Raw genomic sequence first — 27478 nt, 5'->3', positions numbered from 1 at the left:
TAGCCCATGACCTTTGGGTTTTTCTCTCCCCTAGCCTCAGTGGAAAAAGCCTGCTTGCATTCACTCTATCTATACCCATCATAATTTTATACACCTCTATCAAATCACCCCTCATTTTCCTACGCTCCAGGGAATAAAGTCCTAACCTATTCAATCTTTCTTTGTAACTCAGTTTCTCAAGTCCCGGCAACATCCTTGTAAACCTTCTCTGCACTCTTTCAACCTTATTAATATTCTTACTGTAATTAGGTGACCAAAACTGCACACAATACTTCAAATTTGGTCTCACCAGTGTCTTATACAACCTCACCATTACATTCCAACTCTTATACTCAATACTTTGATTTATAAAGGCCAATGTACCAAATGCTCTCTTTACGACCCTATCTACTTGTGACGCCACTTTTAGGGAATTATGTATCTGTACTCCCAGATTCCTCTGTTCTACTGCACTCCTCAGTGTCCTACCATTTACCTTGTATGTTCTACCTTGGTTTGACCTTTCAAAGTGCAATACCTCACACTTGTCCGCATTAAACTCCATCTGCCATTTTTCAGCCCATTCCTCCAACTGGTCCAAATCCCTCTGCAAGCTTTGAAAACCTTCCTCACTGTCCACTACACCTCCAATCTTTGTATCATCAGCAAATTTACTGATCCAATTTGCCACATTATCGTCCAGATCATTGGTATAGATGACAAATAACAATGGGCCCAGCACTGATCCCTGTGGCACACCACTAGTCACAGGCCTCCACTCAGAGTAGCAATCCTCCACTACCACTCTCTGGCTTCTTCCATTGAGCCAATGTCTAATCCAATTTACTACCTCTCCATGTATACCTAGTGACTGAATCTTCCTAACTAACCTCCCATGCGGGACCTTGTCAAAGACCTTACTGAAGTCCATGTATACAACGTCCACTGCCTTCCTTTCATCCACTTTCCTGGTAACTTCCTTGAAAAATTTAATTGATTGGTTAAACATGACCTACCACGCACAAAGCCATGATGACTTTTTCTAATAAGTCCCTGTCTATTCATATACTTGTAGATCCTATCTCTTAGTATTCCTTCCAATAATTTACCTACTACTGATGTCAAACTTACCGGCCTATAATTTCCCGGCTTACTTTTAGAGCCTTTTTTAAACAACGGAACTACATGAGCTATCCTCCAATCCTCTGGCACCTGACCCGTGGATATTGACATTTTAAATATTTCTGCCAGGGCCCCTGCAATTTCAACACTAGAATGCTTCACGGTCCGAGGGAATACCCTGTCAGGTCCTGGGGATTTATCTACTCTGATTTGCCTCAAGACAGCAAGCACCTCCTCCTCTTTAATCTGTATAAGTTCCATGACCTCCCTACTTGTTTGCCTTGTTTCCATAGACTCCATTCCAGTTTCCTTAGTAAATACAGATGCAAAAAACCCATTTATTATCTCTCCCATTTCTTTTGGTTCCATACATAGCTGACCACTCTGATCTTCAAGAGAACCAATTTTATCCCTTACTATCCTTTTGCTCTTAACATACCTGCAGAAGCTCTTAGGATTATCCTTCACCCTGACTGCCAAAGCAACCTCATGTCTTCTTTTAGCCCTCCTGATTTCTTTCTTAAGTATTTTCTTACTCTTCTTATACTCCTCAAGCATCTTATTTCCTCTCTGTTGCCTATACATGTTATACATCTCTCTCTTCTTCTTGATCAGAGTTCTAATATCCCTCGAGAACCAAGGTTCCTTATTCTTATTCATTTTGCCTTTAACCCTGACAGGAACATACAAACTCTGCATGCTCAAAATTTCTCCTTTGAAGGCCTCCCACTTACCAATCACATCCTTGCCAGAGAACAACCTGTCTCAATCTACGCTTTTTAGATCCTTTCTCATTTCTTCAAATTTGGCCTTTTTCCAGTTTAGAACTTCAACCCGAGGGCCAGATCTATCTTTATCCATGATCAAGTTGAAACTAATGACGTTATGATCACTGGAACCGAAGTGTTCCCCTACACACACTTCCGTCACCTGCCCTAACTCATTTCCTAATAGGAGATCTAATATTGCATCCTCCCTAGTTGGTACATCTATATATTGATTTAGAAAACTTTCCTAAACACATTTTACAAACTCTAACTCATCTAGACCTTTAACAGTATGGGAGTCCCAATCAATTTGTGGAAAATTAAAATCCCTTACTATCACAACTTCCTGTCTCCAGCAGTTGTCTGTTATCTCTCTGCAGATTTGCTCCTCCATTTCTCACTGACTATTGGGTGGTCTATAATACAATCCCATTAATGTAGTCATACCTTTCCTGTTTCTCAGCTCCACCCATATGGCCTCAGTAGACAAGCCCTCTAATCTGTCCTGTCGAAACACTGCTGTAATATTTTCCCTGACTAGCAAAGCCACCCCCCCACCCCCTTCATCCCTCTGCCTCTATCACGTCTGAAACATCAGAACCCTGGAACATTAAGCTGCCAGTCCTGCCCCTCCTGTAGCCAAGTTTCAGGAATGGCTATGATGTCATAATTTCACGTGTCAATCCTTTCCCACAATACTCCTCGCATTGAAATATACACACCTCAGAAGATTATTACCACCACACACAACCTTACTATTTGTGACTTTGCATGAACTACTAACATCATTTATTTTTACCTCCATTCCACTATCTACTCTGGCACTCTGGTTCCCATCCCCCTGCAAATCTAGTTTAAATCCTCACCAATAACACTAGCAAACCTCCCTGCAAGTATATTGGTCCCCTTGTAGTTCAGGTGTAACCCGTCTCTCTTGTACAGGTCCCACCTGCCCCAAAAGAGGTCCCAATGATCTAGAAATCTGAAACCCTGCCCCCTAAACCAGTTTCTCAGCCACATGTTCATCTGCCAGAGCATCCTACTCTTACCCTCACTGGCACGTGGCACAGGCAGCAATCCGGAGATTACTACCCTCGAGGTCCTGTTTTTCAACTTCCTACCAAGCTCTCTGTACTCACTCTTCAGGATCTCCTGACTCTTTCTACCTACATCATTGGTACCGATGTGTACCACGACATCTGGCTGATCACCCTCCCACCTCAGAATGCTGTGCACGCGATCAGAGACATCCCTGACCCTGACACCCGGGAGGCAACAAACCATTCGGAAGTCTCTGTCATGACCACAGAATCTCCTGTCTGTACCTCTGACTATGGAGTCCCCTATCACTACCGCTCTCCTCTTCTTCCTCCCTCCCTTCTGCTCTGCAGAACCAGACTCAGTGCCAGAGATCCGGCTGCCGCAGCTTGTCCCAGGTAAGCCATCCCCCCCAACAGTATCCAAATCGGTGTACCTGTTTTAGAGGGAAATGGCCACAGGGGAACCCTGCACTACCTGCCCTTACCCCTTCCCTAACCCAATTACCTGTGCCCTGTTTCTTAGGTGTAACTACCTCCCGGAAGCTACTATCTATAAACTGCTCAGTCTCCCGAATGATCCGGAGGTCATCCAGCTCCTGCTCCAGTTCCCTAACGCGGTCTGTTAGGAGCTGCTGCTGGATGCACTTCTTGCAGGTATCGTTGTCAGGGAGACCGGATGTCTCCCTGCCTTCCCACATCCTGCAAGGAGCATTCCAACATCCTGCCTGGCATATTCTCTAGTCTGAACAAAAAAAAGAGAAGAAAATCAGAAACTTACCAGAACCTACCCTCGCCTCTGCCTGTTTCTCACCGAAGCCTGACTGAGCCAAAGCCGTCACACTCCGACTCAGTCCACTCCAACGACGGCCGCTACGATGATGGCGGCTGTATATGGCGGTCTTTCTTTTAAACCTTTGGCGCGCTACGTCACACGCCTGCGCAGTCTAGCCTCTTTTCCCCGAGCTGGTAAAGAAAAATGACCTTCTCTCCACTCTCAGCCTCTTGTTTCGATTGAAAAGACTGTTGAAAGTTTTTCTCTCCCTTTTAAACCTTGGCGTGCTACGTCACACGCCTGCGCAGTCTAGCCTCTTTTCCCTGAGCTGTTAAAGAAAAGAAAAACAACCTGCTGTGTACCAATTGATTTGAGACTGAAAGACAGAAGGCAGATTACCAATGGCAGCAGAAATCCAAAAGGAGAGTAGTGAGAGAGGGTGTCACAGAAGGAGGAAAGCTTCTTCACCAAAAGCTTACCTTGAAGAATATACCAGTGAGGTAGCAAATTGGGGACACGAGGTGTTCATACAGGAGTCTCCAGAAAAATGGCAGCAAGCCCTGAAAAGATGTTAACATTTTATTAGCATCCTCCAGTAGCCGGCCAATGGTGTAGTAGCATCAGCACCAGACCTCAAGGTGAATGGTCCCGAGTTCGAATCTGGCTGAGTCCTTGTACGCTGTCCATCCATGCTGCGTTGAGCATCGTGCTAGCAACTCAACCTTGTAAAAACAGTCAAAATGTCTGGAAATAGCAGAAATGTCACCCGATGCGCTACAAGGTGCGAAAAGGATCAAGAGCACCTACTAGGTGGCAGGAGCAAGGTACTTCTTCCCTCTGCTAGCCTGCAGGTTCCTCTTGAGCACCTGTTTAACACCCTCCCCCACCTCCCCCATCCCCGATCAGGGTCAGGTGAAGCCACGAAGCCATGGGAGCAGCTGGTGGATGGTCATAGAGCAGCTGGTTCTTCGTTGTCAGGCAGACCATCTCCAATGGCAGGGGTCACTTCTGTAGAAAAATTTGCCAAGGACAATCATGGTCATACATCATGATTGCCCACGTCATACGACACGGCACATGACGAGCTGACTCAAACTACAGTAATAGGCCGTTAAAATAAATGCTTAAATAGCCATATGATTGAATGTGATAACGTGTGATCAGTAAGTTGTAATGCCTTTTTCTTTCTTAAATGATCGTTGCTTATTTCAGATGGACCTGACCATACCTGCGACATTCATACTGAGTTTTCCTGTATAACAAACTACCGTTGTATTCCTAATTGGGCTATATGCAACGGCTACAATGACTGCCGAGACAACAGTGATGAACAGAACTGTGGTATGTATGGAAAAATCAACCATATTGATAATAAACCACATTGCATCCTTTCAATCAATATGGAACACTATAACTATTGATGTATTCATTCCAATTCCCATTCCCCTTCATCCTGTGCCAAGATGAGCAGCACTTTATATTCTGTGTGGGTAGCATTAATGTCAATTTCTCCTTCCAGTAAAAAAATTCCTGCTCCTGTTCCCCACTGTGGCCTCTTCTCTCTTCTCACCTGCCTATCACCTCTGCATGGGTCCCTCTTCCTTCCATAAGAGCATAGGAAATTGGATCAGGAGTAGGCCATGTGGCCTGTCGAGCCTGCTTCACCATGCAATAAGATCATGACTGATCTAGCCATGGACTCATCTCCATCTACCTGCTTTTTCCCCATAACTCTTAATTCCCCTACTATGCACAAATCTATCCAACCTTGTCTTAAATAAATTTACTAAGTAGGCTCCACTGCTTCATTGGGCAGAGAATTACACAAATTTACCACTCTCTAGGAAAAGCAGTTCTTCCTCATCTCCACCTTAAATCTACTCCCCTGAAACTTGAGGCTATGTCCCCTAGTTCTAGTCTCACCTACCAGTGGAAACAACTTTGCTGTGTCTATCTTATCTATCCCTTTCATAATTTTATATGTTTCTATAAGATCTCCTCTCAACCTTTTGAATTCCAGTGAGTACAGTCCTAGGCGACTCAATCTCTCCTCATAGTCTAACCCCCTTATCTCTGGAATCAACCTGGTGAACCTCCTCTGCAACACCTCCAAAGCTGGATTATCCTTCCTCAAGTAAGGAGACCAGAACTACACGTAGTACTCCAGGTGAAGCCTCACCATTACCCTGTACAGTTGCAGCATAACCTCCCTGCTTTTAAATTCAATTTCTCTAGCAATGAAGGCCAACATTCCTTTTGCCTTCTTGATCGCCTACTGCACCTACAAACCAACCTTTTGTGATTCATGCACAAGCATTCCCAGGTCACTCTGCACAGCAGCATGCTGCAATGTTGTACCATTTAAATAATAGTCTGCTTTCATTTTTCCTTCCAAAGTGGATGTCCTCGTATTTACCAACATTGTACTCCATCTGCTAGACCCGTGTCTACTCACTTAACCCTCTATATCTCTCTGCAGACTCTTGGTATCTTCTGCTCAATTTGCATTTCCACTCAATTTAGTAACATCAGCAAACTTAGATACATTACACTTGGTCCCCTCTTCCAGATCGTTAATGTATATTGTGAACAGTTGCAGGCCCAGCTCCGACCCCTGCGGCACACCACTCACCACTGATTGCCAACCAGAGAAACACTGATGTATCCCAACTCTCTGCTTTCTATTAATTAACCAATCCTCTATCCATGCTAATACATACCCCCCAACTCTACACATCCTTATCTTATGAATAAGTCTTTTATGTGGCACCTTATCGTACGCCTTCTGGAAATCCAAGTAAGTAACGCCCATCTGTTCACCTCTATCCGCTGCTCTCATTATAGATAGATAGATAGATACTTTATTCATCCCCATGGGGAAATTCAACTTTTTTTCCAATGTCCCATACACTTGTTGTAGCAAAACTAATTACATACAATACTTAACTCAGTAAAAAAAATATGATATGCATCTAAATCACCATCTCAAAAAGCATTAATAATAGCTTTTAAAAAGTTCTTAAGTCCTGGCGGTAGAATTGTAAAGCCTAATGGCATTGGGGAGTATTGACCTCTTCATCCTGTCTGAGGAGCATTGCATCGATAGTAACCTGTCACTGAAACTGCTTCTCTGTCTCTGGATGGTGCTATGTAGAGGATGTTCAGAGTTATCCATAATTGACCGTAGCCTACTCAGCGCCCTTCGCTCAGCTACCGATGTTAAACTCTCCAGTACTTTGCCCACGACAGAGCCCGCCTTCCTTACCAGCTTATTAAGACGTGAGGCGTCCCTCTTCTTAATGCTTCCTCCCCAACACGCCACCACAAAGAAGAGGGCGCTCTCCACAACTGACCTATAGAACATCTTCAGCATCTCACTACAGACATTGAATGACGCCAACCTTCTTAGGAAGTACATTCGACTCTGTGCCTTCCTGCACAAGGCATCTGTGTTGGCAGTCCAGTCAAGCTTCTCGTCTAACTGTACTCCCAGATACTTGTAGGTCTTAACCTGCTCCACACATTCTCCATTAATGATCACTGGCTCCATATGAGGCCTAGATCTCCTCAAAAGAACTCCAGTAAGTTTTTCATCAGGACCTGCCTTTGCTGAATCTATGCTGCACCTGCCCGATGAATCCATTTCTTTCCAGATGCTTTGCTATTTCTTTTTTAATGATAGCTTCAAGCATTTTCCCAACTACAGATATTAAACTAACTGGCCTTTAGTTACCTGTCTTTTGCCTACATCCTTTTTTGAACAGTGGCTTGACTTCACCAGAGTCCAGAGAATTTTAGTAAATCATCACCAAAGCCTCTACTATAACTTCTGCCATTTATTTTAGTACCCTGAGATGCATTCCAGGGGACTTATCTATCTTCAGGCCCACAGGTTTGCTTAGCACTACCTCTATAGTGATAACTATTGTATCGAGGTCCTCACCTCCCATCACATACATAACATCTCATCTCCCTTTGGCACGTTAGATGTGTCTTCCACTGTGAAGACCATCACAAAATAGTCATTCAAAGCCTCGGCCATTTCCTGATCTTCCAACATCAATTCTCCTTTCTCGTCCTCCAAGGGTCTTGCGTTTCCTTTAGCTACACCATTTTCCGCTTTATATTATTCTAAACATTTTTACTATTCGTTTTCCTATTTTGTGCAAGTTTACTTTCATAATCCATCTTCCCTTTCTTTATTGCTCGCTTAGTGGTACTTTGTTGCTTTTTAAAGTTTTCCCAATCTTCCAGTTTCCCACTACTCTTGGCAACTTTGTATGCAGGAGCTTTCAGTTTCATGCCTTCTTTTATTTCCTTAGTTATCCGAGGCTGGCTCTCCCCACACTTACTGTCCTTGCTTTTAACTGGAATATACTTTTGTTGAGCAGTGTGAAAAATCTCTGTAAGCCTTCCACTGTTCCTCAACTGTCCCACCATATAGCCTGTGTTCCCAATCTACACTAGTCAAATCCTCCCTCATCCCATCGTCGTCTCCCTTGTTTAGGCATAATACATTGGTTTTAAATTGAACTATTACACACTCCATTTGCATCAATCATACTGTGATCACTCTTTCCAAGAGGATCCCTAACTACAAGATCACTAATTTTACCTGTCTCATTGCACAGGACCAGATCTAAGATAGCATGTTTCTTCGTAGGTTCAGTAACATGCTGTTCTAAAAAGCCATCAAGGGTGCATTCTATGAAGTCCTGCACAAGACTGTCTCGACCAACTTGATTCATCCAATCTCTGTGCAAGTTAAAGTCCCCCATGATAACTGCTATTCCATTCTGACATGCCTCAGATATTTATCTGTTTATTGCCTGTGTCGCTGTAATGTTATTATTCGGTGGCCAATAGACAACTCCCACCAGTGATTTTTGCCTATTACTCTTCCTAATCTCTACCTAGATAGATTCAACATTCTGCTTCTTAGATTTTATATCAGCTCTCACAATCGCCGTGATCTCATCCCTAATTAAGGGCACTACTCCACCTCCCTTACCTTCCTGCCTATCCTTTCATATTACCTGATATCCTTGGATATTTAATTCCCAATCCTCTCCACTTTGCAACCACATTTCTGTAATGGCCACTGAATCATATCCCTTTGTACTGATTTGAGTCACAAGTTCACTGATCTTGTTTCGAATACTAAGAGCATTCAGGTAAGTGTCCTTACACTCATTGTGCTTTTAAAATCTTGTAATATTTTTACTCTTTTGCACTTGACTTTTCTTCACTCCACTCTTACTTTTCTCTTTTTTCTCTTTTGCTTTTTCTTTATCTCTTTATCTTTATCCACACCTTTCTTTTTTACTTTATCCATTCTTCTCCAATCTGTTGAACCCACCCCCCTACTGTTTAGTTTAAAGCCCTATCCACAGCCCTAGTTATGTAATTCACTAGGATCCAGGTCCTATCACAGTTCAGGTGGAGCCCGTCCCATTGGTACAGCCCCCTTCTTCCCCAATACTGGTGCCAACTTCCCATGAATTCAAACCCACTTCTCCCATATCAATCCTTGAGGAACACATTTAACTCTCTAATTTTCTTGACCCTGTGCCAATTTGTACGTGGCTCAGGTAGTAATCCAGAGATTACTACCTTTTTGGTTCTGCTTTTTAATTTAGTCCCTAGCTACTCAAACTCCCTCAGCAGAACCTCTTTCCTCATTCTACCTACATCATTCATACCCACATGTACCACGACAACTGGATCTTTCCCCTCCCATTGCAAATTCTTCTGCAGGTCAGGTACGATGTCCTGAACCCAAGTACCAGGTAAACAACACAGCCTTCGGGATGCTCTATCCTTGCACCAGAGAACTCCGTCTATTCTCCTGACTGTACTATCCCCAATTACCACTGCAATTCTCTGCCCCGCCCCCCGAATGGCTCCCTGAACTACAGTGCCACAGTTAGTTTGCCCATCTTTCCTACAGCCCTCACTCTCATCCACACAGAGTAAGAATCTCAGACCTACTGGACAAGCTCAAGGGCTGAGGCTCCTCCAGCACTGTCTCTTGGATCCCACTACCCACCTCACTCGCAGTCACACCCTCCTGTCTGTGACCATAGACCAAATTTGAGGCAGCTAATCTAAAGGGTGTGACTACCTCCCAAAACAGAGAATCCAGGTGACTCTCCCTCCCCCTAATGTGCCACAGTGTTTGAAGCTCAGATTCCAGGTCATCAACTTTGAGCCTGAGTTCCTCGAGCAGCCAACGCTTGCTACAGATGTGGTCACCAGGAACCACAATGGGGTCCACCAGCTCCCACATCATGCAGCTACAGCACATCACCTGATCCTGCATGAACCCTACTTTATTTAATTAGCTGTAATTTAGTGACTTTTTATTCAACCACTACAAAAGCCTTACATACTACGTACGTGTGCCTCCTCGCCAAAGCCTCAAGTTCCCACTCCCACACTGGTCCACTCACACAATGGTGACACTGCTTTGACCCTGCTTTACTTTTATTTGTTCCTGCTAACGAATTGCCAATTGATTGGTCTGCTTCTAATGCGCCGATTGCTGCGAAACACTCCTTTTTTAAACTCTTCTCCCTGATGTGTGTGAAGCTCTCTGTCTCTTTGAATCGAGAGGTCTGCTGCTGATGCACCAAGCCCCAGGAAACGCTCGTTTTTTAAGCTCTTCTCCCTAACCTGTGTAAAGCTCGCTCTCTCTCTCTCTCTCTCTCTCTCTCTCTGTCTTTGAATTTGATCAGTCCACTGCTAATGCCTTCCCTTTCTCCTATCGTCCATTCCATCTCCAATCAGATTCCTTCCTCTCCAGCAGTTGACTTTTCCCACCCACCTGGCATCACCTAGCACCTTCCAGCTAACCTCATTCCCCTATCCCCACAATTTTTTCTATTCTGGCATCTTCCCCCCTCCTTCTCAGTCCGGCAGAAGGATCTCAGCCTGAAGTGTCAAATATCTATTTATTTCAATAGATGCTGCCTGACCTGCTCAGTTCCTCCAGCATTTTGTGTGTGTTGCTTTGGATTTCCAGCATTATGTGTTTATTATTAACTGTTTTTTATGAAGATGACTCCTAACCTGTTGCATTTTGCAAATGACTATTTATCATTTCCTAGGATTGATTTTAAAAGAATATTCAAGGAATAATTCTTATTAGAATAACCTGAATTGTTCATTGCCCCAAAATTTGTCGTCAGTAATAAAGCAGTACTGCTTTTTTCTGATATCAGAACAATGTCCTCAAAGCAATCCAGCACTTTTTAGCAAGATACGTGCACTTCACAACACTGGTTGCTTGCTGTCAAGTGTCCAATCAACAGTAACTCTTGTGTCCAGTGAATATCACATTAAATTACACATTAATAATCACATTAAACAGGAAACTTTTTAAATATGTTCTTATCATCAATGTAGGGAGTCATAATAGGCATCCGTTAGTCTCGAGAGACCATGGATTTGTGCCCTGGAAAGGGTTGTATGGAAATACCGGCAGTTGCTCGTGCTGTAAGTCTCCCCTCTCCATGCCACCGATGTTGTCCAAAGGAAGGGCAGGGCTGATACAGCTTGGAGGTGTTGTCTTACTCAAGGACACAACACACTGTCTCAGCTGAGGCTTGAACTAGCAACCTTCAGATCACTAGACCAACGCCTTAACCACTTGGCCACGAGCCAACACTGAGTGCCATAAGTAAATATTAAAATCCCCATTACCAATCACCAATATTTATGTTGATGAAATTACTAATATTACCAATGTTTGTGTTGGACATTACAGTAAACATCCTTTAGACTGGTTATGGGATGTAATATAAAGGAGTACAGCACAGAAACAGGCCCATCTAGTCAATGCTGAAACCATTTAAACTGCCCACTCCCATCAACCTGCACTGTGACTATAGCTCTCCATAACCCTATTTTCCATGTACCTATTCAACTTATCTTAATAGAGTTGTAACAAAGTACTTGTTTACAAATGTGTTCTTTGATAATAAGTTTACTTTAAAATTTGAAGTTAATGCAAATATTTTTAGCTGATGTTGAGAGATGTCAAATGGCCAAAAACTAATATTAATGGCCATGGATTCTGTATGCATACCTTCCATTTTTATATTTTATTAAGAAGTCAATTAAGCATAAGGATATTTTATAGTCTTCTAGTGTTTACGTTCAAGCATATTATGGATTTTTAAACCTTCCCAGAAAGACAGCTACTCAGTCATTTGATTTGAGAGTGGAATTAGATTTGCCTCACTTTTGAGATAATTGGGTTTACCTCAGTTTCATGACAGATGCTGATGGGAGATCTAATAGAGGTTTATAAGATTATGAGAGTTATAGATAGAGTGGACAGAGAGTATCTGTTTCCCAGGCTTGAAATACCTATTACCAGATTGCATTCATTGAAGATGAAAGGAGTTGGTTCAGGGAGCATGTGAGGGGTAAGTATTTTATTCAGAGAGTGGTGGATGTCTGGAATGCACTGCCTGGTATGGTGGTAGAGGCAAATTCATTAGAAGTTTTTAACAGATGTTTGGATAGGCACATGGATGGAAGGTGGAAGGATATGGACATGATGCATGCAGCAGGGATTAGTGTTTTAATTTGTTTTTAGCTGCTTTGGCACAACACTGTGGGCTGAATGGCCTGGTCTTGTGCTGTGCTCTTCTGTGTTCTGTAAGATTTTTGCTTAAATAAAAACTCAAAAAATGCAAATATATTTGTTTTGGTTGCAGTTTATATTGGAAATTACTCAATCATTTACATTGCTGGCCAATTTATGGAGAAAGACACTGTGTAAAATAAACTAGCCTAACAGAATCATTAGTATGTGATATTACAAACTCCTGTGTAATTGAATTCCTAAAATTGTACTTTCTGGATTTACCTTTGCAGAAGATCATACTTGTAATCCAAGTGGTGATTTCCGTTGTGACAATCATCGCTGTATCCCTCTACGCTGGAAGTGTAATGACATAAATGACTGTGGAGACAATTCTGATGAACGCAACTGCAGTAAGTAATAGCACTTCCACAGAGTGAAAATTAGTTCGGAATCAGAATCAGGTTTAATATCACCAGCATATGTCCTGAAATTTGTTAACTTTGCAATAGCAGTACAATGCAATACATGATAAATACAAAAAAACTGAATTACTGTAACTCTGTGTGTGTGTATGTATATGTGTGTGTGTGTATATAACTAGTGCAAAAATAGAAATAAATTTTAAAAACATAGTGAGGTAGTGTTATTGGTTCAATGTCCCTTTAGAAATCCAATGGCAAAGGGGAAGAAGCTGTTCCTGAATCGTTGAGTGTGTGTCTTCAGGCTCCTCTACCTCCTCCCTGATGGTAGCGATGAGAAAAGGGCATGTCCTGTGTGGCGGTGGTCCTTAATGATGGACATCGCCTTCTGGAGGCATCGCTCTTTGAGATGTCTTGGATACTACGGAGGCTAGTGCCCATGGTGGAGCTGGTTAATTTTACAACTTTCTGCAGCTTACTTTGATCCTGTGCAGAAGCCCCCCCCCCTCCGCCACCATATCAGAACGGTGATGCAACCAGTCAGAATGCTCTCCACGGTGCACCTGCAGAAGTTTCATGTGATGGCATTGTTCTTTATATTTTTAGTATGTTTCCTTTGGCAAGTTGTAATTCTCTAGAAACAGAAAAACAGAAGGAGTAGAGAATTTTACAAATTGAGTATGCAGTTTAATACTGGCTGATTGTTACTTTCAGTACCATTGTCTACTCTCTCGCCATTCCTCTTTGGAGCATGCAGGAAATGTTTGCTATGCTTTGTTTGTCGACAGTGATATATGCTGACGAATGTGGCCAAGTGTCCTTAAATAAATTTGTCATTAGAATTCAAGAATATGTGTCATGGATGAGCAGGGTCTCCTTTCTCCCCAAGTTGATCTTGAATACACCTAATATTCTGCCTTCAGTCAAGAGCTTTCCCTGTTTCCTAGGCTAGGCAGATAGGTAAACTCCAGCCCCAGAGTAGTTATACTTCGAAGACTGTTTTATTCTTCACCAAGTACACAAGAAGCTGAAGAAACAGACAGTACCTTTTGGCATTCTCATGAAAGATAGATTCAAATATTGATTAAAATTCCTTCAACTTGTAACAAAGTGCTTCTGATGAATGAATGAATATACAAATAATTATATAATGACCAATCTGCTGTTGAAGGTCAGTTGCTTAACAATGCATTAATAAGTAATGCACAACAGCTGACAAGTAAGCAATGAGATCTCGTAGCTAGAAATAAAATAGCAAACCAAATCAGAGGGGACATATCACCTCAAAAACCTGGAGGAAAATAATAGTTTCCCAGCATAAGATAATGAAATTCTGTCATGAGACGAGCTAAGTAATCGAAGTATTCAAAATTCAAAGTAATACTATTATCAAAGTACATATTTGTCACTATATACATCCAGAGATTCATTTTCATGTCAGCATACTCAATAAATCTGTAGAATAATAACCATATCAGAATCAATGAAAGACCACACCAACCAGGGCGTTCAACCAATGTGCAAAAGTCAAAAGGAAAGGAATAGTAATAATGAGTAACCAATAAATATTGAGAATATAAGATGATGAGTCCTTGAAAGTACTCTTTAATTTTCTTCTTGTATCAGTGGAATGGGGCTGCTTGAATTGATTTTATACCAGGGTGGAGATGTGTCCCTACCAAAGGAGGTGTAATGCACTCCTTCCCTCCGCTAGCAAACTGGTCACCCTTGGGCAAGTTGTAGCATCTACTTAGCAACCCCCCCCCCAAACTAGAATCACGTGAAGCCGTGGGAGCAGGTGGTGGATGGTCGTATGTGCATCTGGCGCATATCCGAAGTCCTAGTTATGTGACCATTGATGTCAGCCAGACAATCTCTGATCGTATTGATAATGGTTGGGGTCACCCGTCTTGTAAAGACGCTGCCCAGAAGAAGGCAATTGCAAACCACTTCCGTAGAGAAATTTGCCAGAACAATCATGGTCGAAGACTGTGATCATCTATGTCATATGACACGACACATAACCTGGAGAATAATGTGCAACAGTAATGCTATATCAAAGCAAAAAAAAGTGAAGTAATTAAGCAACACACACAAAATGCTGGAGGAACTCAGCAGGTTAGGCTGCATCTATGGAAAACAGTAAGTAGTCAACATTTTGGACCAAGATCCTTCATCAGGGCTTTAGATTTCCAGCATCTGCAGATGTTCTCATGCTTGATAAAGTAAATAAGTTATTTCTGTTCGATATTGAAACCAAACTGATCTTTCATCTCTGTCTGGATGTGTGTGTGTGAATCTTCTATCATTTATGCTGATGACTAATTTATAAAGAAAGTAGCTAAATTATCTAAAAAGTGAATATTTATTAACTCTTGAAACACTTAGTTTCTTTTTGGCCAACTAGATGATCTGTTGTTTTAACATACTGGGGACAAATCCTTAGGCTTGCATGTGACTTTACTGTTTAGTATAATAAGGCTTGTCTTATTTCAGCTGCTCGTGAATGCACGGAAAGTGAATTTCGCTGTGATAACCTCCAATGTATCCCTGGCCGCTGGGTGTGTGACTATTATAGTGACTGTGAAGATGATTCAGATGAGCAAAACTGCGGTATGACCATGATTAGTGAATCAGAGAAACAAGCGCATATTCTTTTAATTTGGCAAGAGATTGGCGCAACATTGAAGGAGAGTGGATGTCATTTACTTGGATTTTCAGAAGGAATTTGATAAGGTGCCACACATGAGACTGATTAACAAGATAAAATCCTATGTTGTTACAATAAGTATACTGGCATGGATAGAGGAATGGCTGACAGGCAGAAGGCAGTGAGTGGGAATAAAAGGGGCCTTTTCTGGTTGGCTGCCAGTGACAAGTGGTGTTCCTCAGGGGTCAGTATTGGGACCACTACTTTTCACATTGTTTGTCAATGATTTAGATAAGAGAATTGATGGCTTTGTGGTAAAGTTTGCAAAGATCGGTGGAGGGGTAGGTAATGCTGAGGAAGCAATGTGATTGCAGCAGGACTTAGGCAAACTGGAACAATGGGCAAAAAACTGGCAGATGGAATACAGTTTTGGGAAATGTATGATTATGCATTTTGGTAAAAGGAACAGTAGTGTGGACTATATTCTAAGTGGGGAGAAGGTTCAAACATCAGAGGTGCAGAGGGACTTGTGAGTCCTCATGCAAGACTCCCAGAAGGTTAATTCACAGGTTGAGTCTGTGGTAAAGAAGACAAATGCAATGTTGGCGTTTATTTCAAGGGGAATAGAATATAAAAGCAAGGAGATAATACTGAGGCTTTATAAGACACTAGTTAGGCCGCTCTTGGAATATTGTCAGCAGTTTTGGGCTCCATATGTCAGAAAGGATGTGTTGTCATTGTAGAGAGTGCAGAGGAGGTTCATGAGGATGATTTCAGGAATGGTGGGGTGAGCATATGGGAGCATTTGGCAGCTTTGAGCCTGTACTCACTGGAATTTAGAAGAATGCAGGGGAGTTTCATTAAATCTTGTCAAATGTTGAAAGGACTAGATAAGGTGGATGTGGAGAGGATGTTTCCTATGGTGGGGGTATCCAGAACCAGAGGACACGGCCTCAAAACTGAGGGGTGACCTTTTAGAACAAAGGTAAGGAGAATATTTTTTAGCCAGAGAGTAGTGACTCTGTGGAATGCTCTGCCACAGACTGCGGTGGGGGCTAATTCCATAGGTATATTTAAGGCGGAAGCTGATAGTTTCCTGATCAGTCAGGGCATCAAAGGATAAGGCGAGAAGGCAGGTGAAGGGGGTTCAGTTGGTTCTGGGATCAGCTGTGATGGAATGGCGGAGCAGACTCAATGGGCTAAATGGCCTAATTCTGCTCCTATGTCTTATGGTCTTATGGTCTAATCTTTAATATAAGGAAAAGTGAAAAAAGAACACAAAAGGGGTAAACAATTTAGGAGCAGAATTAGGTCATTTGGCCCATCAGGCCTGCTCCACCATTCCATCATGGTTGATTTATTATCCCTTTCAACTCCATTGTTCTGTCTTCTTCCTGAAAGACCTAGATAGAGAGGTCACAGAGAGGATGTTCCCTATAGTGGGGGGGCCTATGACAGAGAACACAGCCTAAAAATGATCCCCCTTCATTCTTCTAATCTCCACTGAGTAAAGGTCCAGTACTATTGAATGTTTCTCATATGTTAACCCTTTCATCACTCCCTCCAATGGCAGCAGATCCTTTCTTAGACATGTGGCCCAATACTGAACCATGCACAATACTCAGAATGTGGTCTGACAAATGCCTTATTAAACCGCACTGACCGGAGGCCTGTGAATAGTGGAGTGCCACTAGGCCCATTGTTGTTTCTCATCTCTATTAATGACTTAGATGATAATGTGGTCAACTAGATGAGCACATTTGCTGATGACACCAAAATTGGGGACATAGTGGACAGTGAGGAAGATCATCAAAGCTCGCACTGAGATCTGGGCTTGCTGAAAAAATGTGTTGAAAATTGTCAGGTGGAATTTAGTGAAGACAAGTGTGAGCTGTGGCACTTTGGGAGGACAAACGAGGGTAGAACATACACAGTAAACAGTAGGACAGTGAAAAGTGCACTAGAACAGAGGGATTCCTTGAAAGTGGCAATACTGATAGATACTCATAAAGAGAAGTTTTGGCACATTGGTCTTTATAAAACAAAGTACGGAAGTTGGGTTATTATGTTGAAGTTTTATAAAACATTGGTGAGACCAAATTTTGTGCTTATCTGGTCACTTACCTACAGGAAAGATTATCAATAAAATTGAAAGTGTACAGAGAAAATTTACATGGATGTTGCAAGGACTTGAGAACCAGAGTTATAGGGAAAGGTTGAATAGGTTAGGACTTTATTGCCTGGGGCGTAGGACAATGAGGAAAGAATTATTAGAGCTATACAAAATTATGAGGGATGTAATTGGATAAATGCAAACTGGCTCTTTCCACTGAGGTTGAGTGAGACTTGACTAGGGTTCATAGTTTAAGTGTGCAAAGTAAAATATTTAGGGGAATCTGGGGGGTAAGTTCTTTACTCAGAGGGTGCGAGTGTGGAATTAGCTGCTAGCAGAAGTGGCAGATGGGGTTTTGAATGCAACATTTAAGAGAAGTTTGGATAAGTATATGGATGGTGGGGTTGTGGAAGTCTATGTATTGGGACCAGGCAGAGTAACAGTTTGGCACAGAATAGATGGGCCAAAGGGCCTGTTTTAGTGCTGTAATTCACTATGACACCATGACCTGATCCAGAATTATTTTTCTGATTTTCATGAAAAGACTGATATGATTTTTAGGTATAAATGAGGTCAAAGTCAACCTTGGCTGTTATGACCTGCTGTCTACACGAGGCAGAAGGATAGCCAGGGCAGAATGATAGAGCTCACTGTTGCTCATACAGCAGGTTATCCCTCTGTACACAGTGCATACAAACGAATGGCACAGACTGATACAGTTTGGCACCAATGGCATCACAGGACTTGCCAGCCGGTGTTGAAGTCAACATAGGGACTTAAGGACTCTAGCTCTGGATATTTCCCACAGTGTTTACTCCCAGTGCCTTCCCCATGAGGGGTGTAGCAAGACAACGGAGTTTTGAGATCAGAGTTTTGCTTCTCCTAGATGAGCTGCCAACCACAGCTGATCTGCCCGAAGCGACTGGTTTTAAGGTGCTAGTAACCCACCTTTGCCCTTTTTCCTGTCTGTAGAAATGGCTCCACCAGGCTTACTAACTAAGCCACACATGAAGGCCAAGAGATGGACTTAGTTGTTAGAGACTACTTGAGATCTATGCCATTGGGAGCACTGAGTAGGTAATGGGAACTTATCCCCACTACCTCCCCCCCCCCCAAGCTGTGACAGCCTTAACGATATGAAGATTGTTAAGGTATATTTTGGAGATGCAATATAGCAAATATTAATTTCAAAAGAAATCAGTTTTCAGATCTGAATATTGAATGCCGATTGAATTTAAAATGCAGCTTGGTATACTGCTCTTCCTGAAACTGTATTTTAGAGTAAATTGTAGACCAGGAAACATTCAGTTGACTTGAACTATCTGGATATGCATGAATGCAGTCAACATCCCTTGCATGAACACGACTCAGAGACCACAGTAATTAACATTCAAATTGGGGATGTGGGTGGGAAGATCCAGGCATTTGAAAACTTACATGTTACACAAAAGAAGCATTATGAAGGCATTGCAGCTTTAGAAATTGTCCTGTTACCTTTGTTCTTTAACATAGAAAAATGTACTGTAATGTTGAGTTGGGGAGTCTCTCTCTCTCTCGAGTATCTGTCTACTCATGTGTGTCCTGAATAAAGGCTTTTATATCTACTAGCTGTGTCTCTCCAGTAGCTTCATTCACAATCATGACAAAAATATCCTTAGCAACACACACAAAATGCAGGTGGAACGCAGCAGGCCAGGCAGCATCTATAGGGAGAAGCACTGTCGACGTTTCGAGCCAAGACCCTTCGTCAGGACTAACTGAAAGGAAGGATAGTAAGAGATTTGAAAGTAGCAGGGGGAAGGGAAAATGTGAAATGATAGGAGAAGACCGGAGGGGGTGGGGTGAAGCTGAGAGCCGGAAAGGTGATTGGCAAAAGGGATACAGAGCTGGAGAAGGGGGAGGATCATGGGACGGGGGGCTCGGGAGAAAGAAAGGGGGAGGGGAGCACCAGAGGGAGATGGAGAACAGGCAGAGTGATAGGGTTCCTTAATTAGCTGTGGAAATATACAAATGAGATTATTTAGTCTTACAAGTTTATCACATCTTCTGTTACTTTGCCTCAAATCATCTAATTTTGAAGTATACGGATCATTGTTGGCTATTCCATTTCTTGTTAACAGAGTTGCTAACATGCCTTCCTGGATATTTTGAATGTGCTAGCGGTCACTGCATTCCGGAAAGGTACACGTGTGATGGAAGTGCTGAATGTGAAGATTTCTCAGATGAAATCACTTGCCGTAAGTTTTCTTTCTAAAAGCATATATGTATATCAGAGTGTTGATATCGTCACCTGGTGAATAATGAGGCCAAACAATTTGCTGGAACTATGCAGCATAAAACTTAACCGCTATAAGAACAGTTAATGTTCCACCTACGACTAACCAGTCTTATTCATACAGATGTTATTAATGGGGTGGAGATGCGTCTCTGTCAAAGAAGGTATAGGGTGCTCCTTCCCTCTACTAGCCTTGGGTCACCCTTAGGCAAGGATTAGCTCTGTTTAGCCCCCTTGATCAGGGTCACATGAAGCTATGGGAGCAGATGCTGCGTGGCACAAATCTTGGTAATGCAACCGTTGACGCCAGGCAGATGATATTGATAATGGTTTGGGACAGACACTGCCCAGAGGAAGGCAATGGCAAAGCACTTCCATAGAAAATTCTGCCAAGAACAATTATGGCCATGGAAAGACTGCGATCGCCCATTTCATATGGTACAGCACATTACTGACAAATGAAGTTATTTAGGTAATTAACAATGACATTAAGAGGGTAGAATGGCAAGAGAGCAGAGTTTAAATAATTCTCTAAGGAGTTTTAGAGAATTCTATGTGTTTACGGTATGTGATAAATCACTTCAAAGACAGGGTTAACTTTCCCTGACTATACAGGCACTAATTTATTTACCCAGCTTTGGTGATCACTATAGATTGTACAAGCAGAAGAACAGTCAATTAAGGCTAATTTATACTTCTGTGTCAAATGAACACCGTAGGTACAGTGTAGCCACATAACCTACGCTGTACCCTACGCCATAGCCTGACACGCACCTCTCCAAAACTGTAACTGCGCGTCGCAGGAACGCAGACCACAACAACTGTGACTGGTCCGCTTGGTAGCATCGCATTTCCTCCTGTCTATAGGCATACTGTGCGTACACTGATGCGAAATAAATGGTTGGAAACGATGAACCAAATTGTCAAATCTACCTGCTGACATCCGAGGATATTGAAATGCATTTCCTCATCCATGTCTCTCAGTGGCCGGACAAGCACAGAAAATTCACCCTCCTTCTGCCTCAATCCGTTCAATGGTCGTACACACCATCTCCTCCGACGTCTTCTCTCTTTTCTGCGTTGCAGTAATTTCAATAACTAAGTAACCTTTGTTCAACATTTATTAGCTCCAACACCAACATGATGCGCTCAGTCACCATTACAAACCCCACCGCCAACTAGTGTTTTGGTGGTGAATTGCAGAGCGACGCAAACACACCAACGCACAGGTATAAATGCTCACAACGGCGCAGGCCACTTACGAAGGCTGCGGCGTCGGCTACTACGCACAAGTATAAATCAGCCTTTACACAGTGAATGGTTGGGCACGATGGAGTGCAGTAGAACAAAGGCCTCGGAGATGACCAGGTTGCAAGTTGTAGCGGTGGCTTTCCTCTGAGGCTCAGAGTTAGCGACGTTGAACCAAGCGTAAAAGTGATTGAGCTCATCTGGGAGAGAGGCGGCGATGTTGGCAGCACCACAATGTCTGACTGTGAAGTCTGTGATGGTATGCAACCCTCAACACAAGTCAGGCATGCTATTCGTTGTGAATCTTGACTCGGTCTTCTCCCTGTATTGTTTTGCAGCTTTGATAGTGTTGAGCAGATCGCAGCTGCTTTTCTTGAGCTCTAGCTGATTGCCAGCAACGTAAGCTCTATGTCATGTGGTAAGTACTGCTCTCACGGAACTATTAATCCAGGGTTTCTGGTTCAGGAAGACCCTGTCCGGCTTCTAGGGGACAACATCGTTGATGCACTTCCGGATGTATCACCTGACTTCATTCGTGAACTCAGAGACATCCTCATCACAGGAGACATTCCAGTCGACGTCATTGAAACAGTCCTGCAGAATGGAGGCCAATTGGTCGGACCAACAGTGGACAGTTTTAACTATGGCTGCCTCTTGTTTCAGCTTCTGCCTGTACTTTGGCAAAAGCAGAATCAAAGAGTGATCTGAATTTCCAAAAGCTAGGCGAAGGAGAGCTTTGTAGAATTTTTTTGAGAAACTTTGTAGGAGCAATTTGAGAAGGATAAGGGCAGATCGGAGGTGTCAGTGTTGCAGTTGAACAAAGGAGACTATGGAGCCATGAGGGAGGAGCTGGCCAAAGTTAACTGGACGGATATCCTAGCAGAAAAGACAGTGGAACAGCAATGGCAGGTATTCTTGGGAATAATGCACAAGGTGCAAAATCAGTTCATCCCCCGGAGAAGGAAGGATTCAAAGGGGGGAAAGGGGCCACAGTGGTTGACAAAGGAAGTCAGAGATTGCATAGCATTAAAAAAAAGAAGTATGATAGAGCTAAGGTGAGTGGGAAAACAGATGATTGGGAAATTTTTAAGGAACAACAGAACTTAACTAAAAAGGCAATACGGGGAGAAAAAATGAGGTACGAACACAAGCTAGCCAGGAATATAAAGGAGGATAGCAAAAGCTTCTTTAGGTATGTGAAGAGAAAGAAGATAGTTAAGAACAATGTTGGGCCCTTGAAGAATGAATTGGGTGAAATTGTTATGGGAAACAGAGAAATGGCAGAAGAATTTAATAAGTACTTTAGATCTGTCTTCACTAGGGAAGACACAAGCAATCTCCCAGATGTATGGATGGGCCAAGGACATAGGGTAACAGAGGAAATGAAACAGATTGACATTAGGAAGGAAACGGTGATGAGTAGACTGATGGGACTGAAGGCTGACAAATCCCCAGGTCCAGATGGTCTGCATCCTAGGGTACTAAAGGAGGTGGCTCTGGAAATTGCAGATGCATTGGTAATCATTTTCCAATGTTCCTTAGATTCAAGATCAGTTCCTGAGGATTGGAGAATGGCTAATGTTATCCCACTTTTTAAGAAAGGAGGGAGGGAGAAAACAGAGAACTATCGTCCTGTCAGCCTAACATAGGTAGTGGGGAAGATGCTAGAGTCCATTATTAAAGATGAAATAGTGGCATATCTAGATAGCAGTGATAGGATTGGGCCGAGCCAGCATGGATTTACCAAGGGTAAATCATGCTTGACTAATCTATTGGAGTTTTTCGAGGATGTAACCAGGAAGTTATACAAGGGAGATCCAATGGATGTAGTGTACCTCGATTTTCAGAAGGCATTTGATGTCCCACATAGGAGATTGGTGGGTAAAATCAGAGCTCATGGCATTGAGGGGAAGATATTGACATGGATAGAAAACTGGTTGGCAGATAGAAAGCAAAGGGTAACGGTGAATGGGTTTTTCTCGGAATGGCAGGTGGTGACTAGTGGGGTGCCACAGGGCTCGGTATTGGGACCACAGCTGTTTACGATTTACATCAATGATTTAGATGAAGGCATTGAGAATAACATCAGCAAGTTTGCTGATGATACTAAGCTGGGTGGCAGTGTGACATGTGATGAGGATGTTAGGAGAATTCAGGGTGACTTGGATAGGCTGAGTGAGTGGGCAGATACTTGGCAGATGACGTTTAATGTGAATAAGTGTGAGGTTATCCACTTTGGGAGTAAGAACAGGAAGGCAGATTATTATCTGAACGGTGTAGAGTTAGGTAAGGGAGAAATACAAAGAGATCTAGGAGTCCTTGTTCATCAGTCACTGAAGGTGAATGAGCAAGTGCAGCAGGCAGTGAAGAAGGCTATTGGAATGTTGGCCTTTATTACAAAGGGAATTGAGTACAAGAGCAAGGAAATCCTTTTGCATTTGTACAGGGCCCTGGTGAGACCACACCTGGAGTATTGTGTACAGTTTTGGTCTCCAGGGTTAAGGAAGGACATCCTGGCTGTAGAGGAAGTGCAGCGTAGATTCACAAGGTTAATTCCTGGGATGTCCAGACTGTCTTATGCAGAGAGGTTAGAGAGACTGGGCTTGTACACACTGGAATTAAGGAGATTGAGAGGGGATCTGATTGCAACATATAAGATTATTAAGGGATTGGACAAGATAGAGGCAGGAAATATGTTCCAGATGCTGGGAGAGTCCAGTACGAGAGGGCATGGTTTGAGAATAAGGAGTAGGTCATTTAGGACAGAGTTGAGGAAAAACTTCATCTCCCAGAGAGTTGTGGGGGTCTGGAATACACTGCCTCGGAAGGTAGTGGAGGCCAATTCTCTGGATGCTTTCAAGAAGGAGCTAGATAGGTATCTTATGGATAGGGGAATCAAGGGATATGGGGACAAGGCAGGAACCGGGTATTGATAGTAGATGATCAGCCATGATCTCAGAATGGTGGTGCAGGCTCGAAGGGCCGAATGGTCTACTTCTGCACCTATTGTCTATTGTAAGTGTTGAGGAAGGGAGAGTACCAGTAGTCAAGTGTCTTATATCCACGAGTGCTCACCTGGATGTGCTGACAAAACTTCGGAGAGATTTTTGTCAGCGACACTCGATTAAAGTCACTGGTGACGATGAAGGCAGCCTCTGGGTGTGCTGTCTCCAGTGTGTTGATGGTCTCCTACAGTTCATTGAGAGCCAGGTCAGTATCAGCCTGTGGCGGAGCATACACCGCTCTGATGATAACAGCTGTGAGCTCCCTAGGCAGCCAGTAGGGTCTGCCCAGGATCACCAGGTATTCCAGATCTGGGGAACAAAAGGATTTGAGGGCATGCACATTCTGGGGGTCACACCATGCATGGTTGACCACGAAACATACCCCTCCTCCTTTACTCTTCCCAGAGAGGTTATTTGACCTGTCCGCCTGGAACACTGATAACCCAAAGGGGTCAATAGCATGGCCCGGAATCTCCTCTGTCAGCCAGGCACAAAACATTGCATTCCTTTGTTTCCAGTTGATAGAAGATTCTGACTCACAGTTCGCAAAGCTTGTTGTCCAGGGACTGAGCGTTAGCCAGGAGTATGCTACGGAGTGGTGGCCGATTTGCACACTGTCTCAGCCTCACCAGGACACCGGCCCTTCTCCCTCACCTCCGGCACTTCTTCCGAGGTAGTGGCAGTGTAAGAGATGAGTCTCCCATGGATCGCGCAAGCATGAGTTCCCAATGTAGGAAAGGCAGCACATAGTGGGTAAATACTGTCTTTCCAATGTTCAGAAGGGTCAGTCTGTCATATCTGATGTGACTATCAGCTACTTGAACAGAAAATGCTAAGAAAATTGTAGAAATTAGTAGTATACTGTAGATTTGGAATGCAGCTCGCAACACAGCTGCTGTACACGGCACCATCTTGAGATTTTTATGTGTGAAGGATGTAAGAAATAAAATCAATTCAGTATAGTTAAGAGTAAAAGCACCCTGATGGCTGTCATATACAGATCTCCCAACAGACGCTGGGATGTGGACAATAGAATACAATGGGAAATAGAAAAGGCATATCAAAAGGGCAATGTTATGATAGTCATGGGAGATTAAACATGCAGCTCAATGGGAAAATCAGATTGGTAATGGATCTCAAGAGAGTGAGTCTGTTGAATGCCTACACGATGGCTTTTGACAGCAGTTTGTCATTGAACCTACTAGAGGATCAGCTGTACTGGATTGGGTGTTATGTAATGAACCAGAGGTGATTAGGGAGCTTAAGGTAAAAGAACCCTTAGGAACCAGTGATCACAATATGATTGAGTTCAACTTGAAATTTGATAGGGTTCAAAGGTCAAGTTTAATATCAGAGAACAGTATACAATATACATCCTGAAATGCTTTTTCTTCGCAACCATCCATGAAAATGTGAGAGCGCTGAGTGCTGGAAAGCAGCTGAGGTGAGCGTGCTTTAAAAAGGTGCACGCAGCGGGTACTCGGGACAGTGTGATCGAGAAACCATTGCAGCAGGAAGAGGAGGAGCGAAGGGCTCGAGAGATAATTGGTAGGGACAAATAAAAGGAGGGGTAACTGAAGAGGAGCGGCCAGTGGTGTGAGTGGCTTAGGGTAGGAGTGGAGCTTTGAGGCTTTGGCTCAAGAGGCTTCGGCAAGCAGAGGCTAAGGACGAGATTGCTCCAAGTGAGGTAAGGCCAGGTAAATTCCTTTAATTAATTTAATTAACTTAGGAGTAGGTAATAGAGGCAGCAGTTAGAGCAGTCGAGCAGGATGTGGGAAGTCAGGGACAGCACAATTGTCCCTGATGACTACACCTGTAAAAAGTGCATCCAGCTGCAGCTCCTGACAACCGAGTTAGGGAGCTGGAGCTGGATGAACGTCAGATCATTTGTGAGGCAGAGGCAGAAGTAGATGGGAGTTTCAGGGAGATAGTCACCCCTAAAAGTCAGGAGGCAGGTAGCTTGGTGACTGTCAGGAGAGGGAAGGGGAATAGACAGGAAGAGCAGAGCACCCCTGTGGCTATTCCCATCAACAATAAGTATTCCGTTTTGGATACTGCTGGTGGGGACGACCTACCAGGGACAAGTTGCAGTGGTCGCGTCTCTGGCACTGAGACTGGACCCTTAGAAAGGAAGGATGGAAAAGAGGAGAGCAGTAGTGATAGGGGATTCGATAGTTAAGGGGACAGATAAGAGGTTCTGTGGGAGAGATCGAGAATCTCAGATTGTCTGTTGCCTCCCTGATGCCAGGGTCCGCGATATCTCGGATTGAGTTCTCAGTATTCTCAGGACGGAGGGTGAGCAGCCGGATGTCGAGGTCCATGTAGGGACCAATGACGTGGATAGGAAGAAGGAGGAGGTCCTGCAAAGAGAGTTTAGGGAGTTAGATGCAAAGTTGAAGGGCAGGACCTCCAGGGTTGCAATCTGAGGATTGCTCTCCATGCCACGTGCTAGTGAGGCTAGAAGTAGGAAGATAATGCAGCTAAATATGCGGCTAAGGAGATGGTGCAGGAGGGAGGGCTTCATGTTTCTGGACAATTGGGCTTTATTCCAGGGAAGGTAGGACCTGTTCCAATGGGACGGTTTGCATCTGAACTGGAAGGGGACTAACATTCTTGTGGTTAGGTTAGCTAGTGCTGCTCCAGCGGGTTTAAACTAGATTTGCAGGGGGAGGGGAACCAGAGTGTTAGAGCAGATGGTGAGGTGGGGGAAGGTCATGTGAACACTGCTTGTGTGGACAGAAATCAAAGGTTTGTATGTGATAGAAATGTTCTCAGGTGCCAAACTGAAGAGACTGGGGAAGAGGCATCTAGCTCTCAAATAGAGTAAGATAGGAGACATCGTGTGAGGGAGGATAGGCAAGTGATAGAGAAGGGACGCGCAGAGACCAAAGGTTTGGAATGTATCTATTTTAACACAAGGAGTGTTGTGAACAAGGTGGATGAGCTTAGAGCGTGGATCAGTACTTGGGGATATGATGTGGTGGCCATTACAGAGACTTGGATGGTTCAGGGACAGGAATGGTTACTTCAAGTGCCGGGTTTTAGATGTTACAGGAAGGACAGGGAGGGAGGCAAAAGAGGAGGGGATGTGGCACTGTTGATCAGAGATAGTGTCACAGCTGCAGAAAAGGTGGACGTCACGGAGGGACGTCACGGAGTCTCTGTAGGTGGAGATTAGGAACAGGAAGGGGTCAATAACTTTACTGGGTGTTTTTTATAGGCTGTCCAATAGTAACAGGGATATCAAGGAGCAGATAGGGATACAGATCCTGGAAAGGTGTAATAATAACTGAGTAGTCATGATGGGAGATTTTAATTTCCCAGATATCAATTGGCATCTCCCCAGAACAAGGGGTTTAGATGGGGTGGAGTTTGTTAGGAGTGTTCAGGACGATTTCTTGACACAATATGTAGATAAGCTTACAAGAGGAGAGGCTGTACTTGATTTGATATTGCGAAATGAACTTGGTCAGGTGTCAGATCTTCAGTGAG

At 43.4% G+C, this 27478-nt stretch overlaps 1 protein-coding gene across 1 annotated transcript in view; it reads left to right on the top strand.

Moving 5' to 3' along the window:
• The window catches only part of lrp2a (low density lipoprotein receptor-related protein 2a), a 396886-nt gene that overhangs the window by 287195 nt on the left and 82213 nt on the right, over positions 1-27478 (top strand). The window contains exons 54-57 of the mRNA XM_073047514.1: positions 4893-5021; positions 12567-12686; positions 15192-15308; positions 19579-19695. Coding sequence (XP_072903615.1) covers positions 4893-5021; positions 12567-12686; positions 15192-15308; positions 19579-19695 — 483 coding nt within the window. The remainder of the gene's footprint in view (positions 1-4892; positions 5022-12566; positions 12687-15191; positions 15309-19578; positions 19696-27478) is intronic.

Source organism: Hemitrygon akajei, chromosome 5, assembly GCF_048418815.1.
Source record: "Hemitrygon akajei chromosome 5, sHemAka1.3, whole genome shotgun sequence".
Lineage (NCBI taxonomy): Eukaryota > Metazoa > Chordata > Chondrichthyes > Myliobatiformes > Dasyatidae > Hemitrygon > Hemitrygon akajei.
This window is presented reverse-complemented; position numbering and strand designations above follow the sequence as displayed.